A 7,739-nucleotide genomic window follows, 5' to 3' on the forward strand; every position below is an offset into this window, starting at 1 on the left:
TTAATTCGTTTTCCATCAAGATCAAAATCGAGACACATGGTTAAAAAATACTTTAAAAGACTAGTCTCTTTTCGAATATTTGCAGACTAATCGAGTGTGTATAGCCGGGAAAGACAAACCCCTATATGTCTATAAACCCCTATAAACCTCAATAATCTAGGAATTCCAATTAATTGGAGCTAACTGAAAATATATGTTACGTGACGACAGTCACGTAATACATGTAGCGTGTTGAACTTACATTTTGGGCTTTTTCTATAGTTTTATGTACCTTGCGTGAAATAATGAAACGATGTTGTAGTAACGACATGGATCAACTCTCCTTTTGTATATTTCCCACAAAGCATGGCCCACAATGGAACGAAAACAGACTAGAGTGCTCAACAATAGAGTTCTTTGAACATACCGCAGTATGCACATTTGAGAAGAGACTGTAGCGAACTTTTGCATTTTACCTGTGTGAACCTTAATTGCCCAGAAATTTTTTTCCATATTATTATAGTAGAAACAACACTCTTTTGCACAGTACTTGTTTTAGTTCCATATCGAACATACCAAGATGCGTTTAAAGCCCGTAAAAATACGCAATTTTTGCCGTTTTCATAGGGGCTTGAAAAGGTAATTCTTCGACGGTCGACGAAACCCTTCAAAATGCTTCAAAAATTTAAAACTTCCTGTTGTTTGATAGAAGAAAGGTAAAGCTCTTATGCTAAGTTTACCCCATGTTCTAGTTTTGTAAATTGTTTCGATGCGAATACCGAGAACTTTGTCAATTTTCCTGATAAAAAAGCTGTGTTTTCGTGTTTTGCGAATTTCTCGAATACTTTAAATTCTAAGAAAATCGGAATAACATTTTCGAAAGTAGCTCCCTAAAAGCGTTCTTCAGGCAAAGTTTCAGGATTCTCGATTTTCGAACCTGGCCAGCCATTCTCGATATTTCCGGTCAGTGACTCTTAAACTCTAGAAAGTTAGTAAATACAAATAACCAGCTTTTCATCATGAATTACGCAATCGTAAAATAGCGGATATTTGGCCATTGGTAAGTGCCCAACGTTACGAATCAAACTGTTCGGTAATCGAACTTAATCGAACCTAATCGAACCTAATCGAACAATTGCGTTCAATTAGCTCGATAATCGAACACAATCGATCCAAAACATTCGTGTGAGAGAGTTCGATTGAAGTCGATTTCCGAACTAACCCAATCGAACTCAATCGAACACAATCAAAAAATCTAAAATTCACCCTAAATACCAAAAGAAATCTAGGCAGTCTGTCCATGTAACAGCTATAATAACTAGTAATGTCTTTATTGAAATAACCTTTGGACATAGAAATTACAATGATTTTACAAATGCAAGAGTAAACCGACCGTAAAATCGAACTCAATCGCATGATTGGTGTTTGATTAAGTTCGATTGAGTTCGATTAATCGAACGTTCGATTTGGTTCGATTAGTAACGTCAGCTCAGTAATCATCTCATGTCTAAAAACCGCGAGTAGAATAATTGTTTTATTGAAAACGCCCCCAATATATAGAAAACTAAACTAAAAATTAAAATTAAAAAAGTCCACAAAAATCACGCATACACTTACCTCATTTGTAGAATATGGTACAATGGCTCATAACCCATGATGGCTAAGTCAATGAAAACTCTCGAATTGCATTATCTAATGATCCAGCTTTTAATCCGTTAGCCTTAAGTAGATTAGTAGGTACAGGTTAGGTTAAGCTTTCTGTTCCTGGTCATGATTGGTAGATTTCGATCCATGTTAACTGATGACAGCGAAAAACGAAATTCGCGTGTTAGTGAAAAGCGCTTGACCATCTCATACACGTAGAAATTGCACGTAAAGTTTTGCTCGTCTACTTAATATTGCTGAATTTATAATGTAGCCTTTTCTATCTTTAATAGACAAGTCGTAAATTGATTGAGAAAATAATTTCGCTTATTTTCTCTAAATACATGTATACCAATAGTGGTCACTTTATCAGTTTTACATTTTAGTTAACGTTTTCTTTCTGATTCCTGTGAGCCAAGATATTTCGAAAAAAAACGCAGTGAGAGATTAAAGAATCTTGTAATTTATGGGAAAACAGTCTTTTATAGTGCGCCTTCGCGCTTACAACGCATGAATAGAGAAATAAATGCATCCTAGACAGATTAGAAAGGTCAACTAACTCAACGTTGCCTTTTAAGCGTGTCATTATGCCGCAAAACCATTTTTTCTTTCAGTTACAAGACTTACAAACGGAAGGCGTCATGAATGACATACATCTAGAGGAAATTATGCAAGCACTCTCCATTGGCTTAGTAGTTGCCACTTTCCTTCTAAATACTAGTCGAGCCTTAAAAGCCATCGAGTTACGCAAGGAGAGTTTGGTTCTGTTAAATAAACCGAGTAAAGAAAAGCAATTTATCAAAAGACTTTACGGAGCAATCTATGAAACAATGTTCAACGCGTACTATCAAGTCAGCGACAACACAAATGCGATAACATGCGGCAGGAAACTTCTCGTCATTTGTCGCGAGTGTGGTGATACAGCCGGAGAAGGGGAGGCTAATATCGCTCTAGCAAAGGTATATTGGAATCAAAGCAGGTACGTTAAGGCAAAAGAATTTAATGAGAGAGCAATCACTATCATGAGAGAAACTGGGGACATGGCAGGAGAAGCAACATGTTATGGAAACCTAGGATCTGTGTTTAACTCTCTTGGTCAATATGCCAAAGCTAGAGAATATTGCGAGAAAGCACTCGCAATCAGAGTGAAAATTGGTGACAAAGAGGGAGAAGCAACAGATTACGGAAACCTAGGAGCTATGTTTCAATCTCTCGGTGAATATATCAAAGCTAAAGAATATCACGAGAAAGCACTTGCAATCACAAAGAAATTTGGAGACAAAGCGGGAGAAGCAAGAAATTATGGAAACCTTGGAACTGCGTTTCAATCTCTTGGCGAATATATCAAAGCTAAAGAATATCAGGAGAAAGCACTAGCTATCGCAAAGAAAATTGGAGACAAAGAGGGACAAGCAAGAAATTACGGAAACCTTGGAACTATGTTTCAGTCTCTCGGCGAATATGTCAAAGCTAAAGAATATCACGAGAAAGCACTTGCGATCAGAACTGAAATTGGTGACAGAGCAGGAGAAGCGTCAAGTTATGGAGGCCTGGGAACCGTGTTTAACTATCTTGGTCAATATGTCAAAGCTAAAGAATATTACTAGAAAGCACTCGCAATCAGAATGAAAATTGGTGACAAAGAGGGAGAAGCAACAGATTACGGAAACCTACGAACTGTGTTTCAATCTGTCGGTCAATATGTCAAAGCTACAGAAAATTTCGAGAAAGCACTTGCTATCACAAAGAAAATTGGACACAAAGAGGGAGAAGCAGCAAATTACGGAAACCTAGGAGCTGTATTTCAATCTCTCAGTGAACATGTCAAAGCTAAAGAGTATCTCGAAAAAGCACTGAAGATCAGAATGGAAATTGGTGACAGGCGAGGAGAAGCAGAAGTCTACGCAAACCTAGCTGGGTTGTCTCTATCTCTAAGAGAATATTGGAAGAGTAAAGAATATTGTGACAAAACACTGGCAACTTTCAATGAAATTGGCGGCAAAACGGAAGAAGCAACAGTTTATGGAAATTTAGGCGTTTTGCTTCAATCTATTGGCGATAATGTCAAAGCCAGAGAATATTACGAGAAATCTCTTGCGATCAAACTTCAAATTGGTGACAGAGAAGGAGAAGCAACAAATTACCATCGTCTAGGGTCTGTGCTTCGAGCACTTGGTGAATATGCCATCGCTGAAGGATACTTTAAGACGGCACTCTCAATAGCTAAACATAACAGATACGCTGAAATTGAGTTTAATTGCTATGTTAGCCTGACATTCACAAACCTTTCACAAAACAAGGTTCAGGAAGCGTTTTCCTGTCTGTCTCAAAGCGTACCAAAATGCGAGAATTTGCGAAATAATAATGCAGAAAGTGATCACATTAAGATATCATTAGCAGACAAGCACAATTTTCCCTACCAGCTGCTCAGTAGATTGTTTTGCGCCGCTGGAAATCTCACGAATGCCCTTAATACTGTAGACCTGGGACGGGCTAGAGCCCTAGCAGACTTGATGGCAACTCAGTACTGTGCTGAAAAACACATATCAGCCGACCCGCAATCATGGACTGGCGTTGAAAATGTCATAAAGAAAGAAAGTGACTGCACTTGTCTTTACATTTCGTATGATTTTCAAGAAGTGTTTTTGTGGCTTCTCGAGAAAAGCGGAGCCATTCATTTCCGAAATATTACAGTGGAGAAAAAGACCCTTCACACCAGATTAGCAAACGTTGCTAGAAATTTGGATGAATTTTTTGCTATCATGGCTGAAAGCTTCCGCAGCTTTGGTATTTTACCTGACGAGGTTTGCGAGGATCGATCTTTAAATGACATTGAGCCGAAACGCGAATCTTGTCAGGAAGAAAGTCTTGAACGTTTACGGCGACGAAAGGACAAAGCTGATCCCCAACCGAGTCTAAGCTTGTTCTATGATTTGCTCATCCATCCCGTGTCCGACCTGCTTGACGAGCCTGAAGTCATCATTGTTCCTGATCGTGGCTTGTACCGTGTTCCATTTCCAGCTTTACTTAATGAAAGTGGAAAGTATTTATCAGGGACTTTCAGAATCCGCATTGCTCCTTCTTTGACGACTCTGAAGCCAATACAGGACAGTCCTGCAGACTATCACAGTCAGACTGGTGCTCTGGTAGTGGGTGATCCTGATGTTGGTGAGGTGATTTACAGGAATTGTGTCAATAAGCAATTCGTACCATTGCCTGGTGCAAGAAAGGAAGCGAAGATGATTGGACAACTGCTAGACGTTGAGCCCTTGTTAGGTCAGCACGCAACCAAGCAAGCAGTACTTGAGAGGATAAATTCAGTGAGTCTGATACATATTGCCGCACATGGTAATGCTGAAAGAGGAGAAATTGCTCTTGCCCCTACTGGCCTAACTACTGAGATTCCACAAGAAGACGACTATCTTTTGAAAGTGTCTGACATTTCACAAGTGCAATTGCGAGCTAAACTGGTGGTACTAAGCTGTTGTCACAGTGGCCGTGGACAAATTAGAGCCGAGGGAGTTGTGGGGATCGCTCGTGCGTTTTTAGGATCCGGTGCACGCTCAGTGTTGGTGGCACTGTGGGCTCTGGAGGACAGGGCAACAGAGCAGTCGATGAGTCGCTTTTACGAGCACCTTGTTCGCGGGATAAGTGTCAGTGAGTGTCTTCATGAGGCCATGAAGTGGATGAGAGAGAACGGCTTTAGCAAGGTCCACGAGTGGGCACCGTTTATGCTGATTGGGGATAACGTGTCATTTGCTTTTCCAAAAAAATGTAAGTAATCGCAAAATAAAAGCAATTCACTCTTCTAACTACGTGGGTTCCTTGTGTGAGCTAAATCAAAAATAGTACGATCTTAAATTTCATTGCAAATAACAACAGTCAGAATGAAATAAATCTTACTGTGCCGTGACATCAATAAGCAGAAACTTCATATCACTAATATTAGTTTGAATTTCTGTTGTTGGACAATTTTTGGGGGTCAAAACACATACTTTTTTGTGTTATGATTTGACACTTATTCTTGTGATCTTCAAATTTTGTAAGTTGTGCCTACTACTAAGATTTTAAAGTCATTTCTTTTACGACCTTCTTGCAATTGAAAACCAGTGTTAACATACAAAACTAGCATTTCAGTCAAGCAGGATTTATAATGTTTATAAACACTAGGTTGCCGAGACTGCGCAGTACGGACTGAAAAATCATCTTTAAAGAGCTTATGCTATTGAAAAACAGTGTTAACAAACAAAACTAGCCTTCCAGTCAAGCAGGGTTTTCCTGTTATGTTTTAGACTTTTTGCCATTTTATTCAGTAATATTTCTTCTGGTGAATCTTAAGGAAATGTTAGCAAGTAAATGAGCCGACAACACTACAAGCTGATTAGGATGATGAAATGGAAGTTAAACTTCAGTTTATTTCACTAAGTACAGGAAAGTGCTAACGAGAAATCTGTTATATGTTGTTTCGGTCAATTTACATCAGCTTTCTTATTTTTGCTTTGTTTGTCTTTTTAATGTTGCAGGAATAAGACATGTTCAATTGATGGAGGACTCTATGCAGACCAACATCAAGCAAATGAGTTAAGAAACTTCTGCAAGGACAGTGTTAATTTCCCTCAAGCAGCAAAGAAACGTTTTTAATTGTTATTTTGAATGACTTTGATACAGTAATAAGAACAATAATTAATGATTTTCTAACGCTCTCAAACCACAGGCCTGTCAAGTGCATTGCAAGAACCTTGTTATACGATATTTCATTTTATATGTATCACAGAATTATTGCATGAGGAAGCGACGTAATTAGAAGCGTGCTTAAACTTGTGCTTAAACTAGTAGAATATTCTAAAGCGATATCTAAATCGCAGTGAAGTGTTGTAAATAGAATCACTCCAAAAAAATCGCCAATATTTCGTGTACGTATAAGAATCTAACTAAACTCCCACCCCAACTAACTGCCCTGGGTCTTCTATTATGGTGAAGTCTTGACAGCACAAGATCTTTCCCCTCTGCTGAATGCTGATTGGTAATTGAAATGTGACTGGCATTAGCCGTATGCAAGGTTATCGCGAACAACGAATTCTTTCTGGAGAAACAAACAGGCACAACATCAAAGTCCTTCCCAGCGGAAGGTACTCCACCCGCAAAGGGCGAGATTCACTACCTCAATTTTTTCGTGCTCACGTTTTGAGCGTCGCTGACATTTTTAACGCTCAGGGTTCGTGTTTCGCAGCTCAACTTTCGGCCAATTCTAGTATATTGAACAGGCTTTTTCTGAGGGTCCTGAGATGATAACAGTAAACTAGCAGCCGCTAAACCTTACCTCTCATTCCTTGGTCGTGAGTAACGATGGTGGTTCGTTTACTACGGTTAACAAAAAAGCCAGTTATCAGAATGTCGTAAAAAATTAGATAACACAACATGAATTTCATGAGGAAACACTTGCAACTGAGCGTGTTCTGAAATTCTGAAGTGTTTTCAAATAACCAGAGTGCTATCCGGCAATCTAATACAGGAATCTGACTACTTTATTTTATTTTATTTTTTTTTATTATGTTTTTTTTACTACTTTATAATAACGCTTTATAGAAAGATTTATTCCATACGAAACAATTAGACACGGTGTATTGTGTTTTATCTCTTCTGATAAAACATTTAGGGGACCGTCCACACACTGCCGGAGGAATTTGAAAAACGGAGGTTTCACTCTGAAAACGCATCAAATGCTTTCCGTCCACACGACGCCGGAGAAGTTAAAAAACGTAACAATCACCGTTCAGTTTAGATTTGTGTTTGAGGAAAACTCAGTCAGAGAAATAACATGATTATCATGACTCCATCGTTTCGAAAAATACATTTTTCAATGTTTTTTTCGCCCACACAAAAACAAAAAGCCGGCGTTTTCAAATTCCTCCAGTTTGAAGGGCGTTTTTGAAAAGCTCCGTTTTCGCGACGGATTAGTGTGGACGGTAGGCCTAACCGTAGAAATAAAGCTGCGTTTACGAAATTCTGTGGGGTAGCGTGGATGCTGCTTTAATGTACCCAGTAACTAATCCGTATTATAACAGCGTAAATGGAAAGATAAACATAGTTAAAACAATTAGGATATCTGAATTAAT

General features: G+C 38.7%; 1 protein-coding gene across 1 annotated transcript; it reads left to right on the forward strand.

Annotated features, from left to right (window-relative positions):
• The first annotated feature begins 3,248 nt into the window (after positions 1-3,248).
• On the forward strand, positions 3,249-5,493 carry LOC145477883 (tetratricopeptide repeat protein 28-like). The gene has a single exon (XM_081455747.1). The coding sequence runs from the start codon at positions 3,249-3,251 to the stop codon at positions 5,403-5,405; it is 2,157 nt and encodes a 718-aa protein (XP_081311873.1). The 3' UTR covers positions 5,406-5,493.
• The last annotated feature ends 2,246 nt before the right edge of the window (positions 5,494-7,739 follow it).

Source organism: Orbicella franksi, chromosome 2 (assembly GCF_964199315.1).
Source record: "Orbicella franksi chromosome 2, jaOrbFran1.1, whole genome shotgun sequence".
Classification (NCBI taxonomy): Eukaryota; Metazoa; Cnidaria; class Anthozoa; order Scleractinia; family Merulinidae; genus Orbicella; species Orbicella franksi.

What these genes read in the sequence shown, in the direction of transcription:
- LOC145477883 (XM_081455747.1), top strand. Translation starts at nt 3,249, where the DNA reads ATGAAAATTGGTGACAAAGAGGGAGAAGCAACAGATTACGGAAACCTA.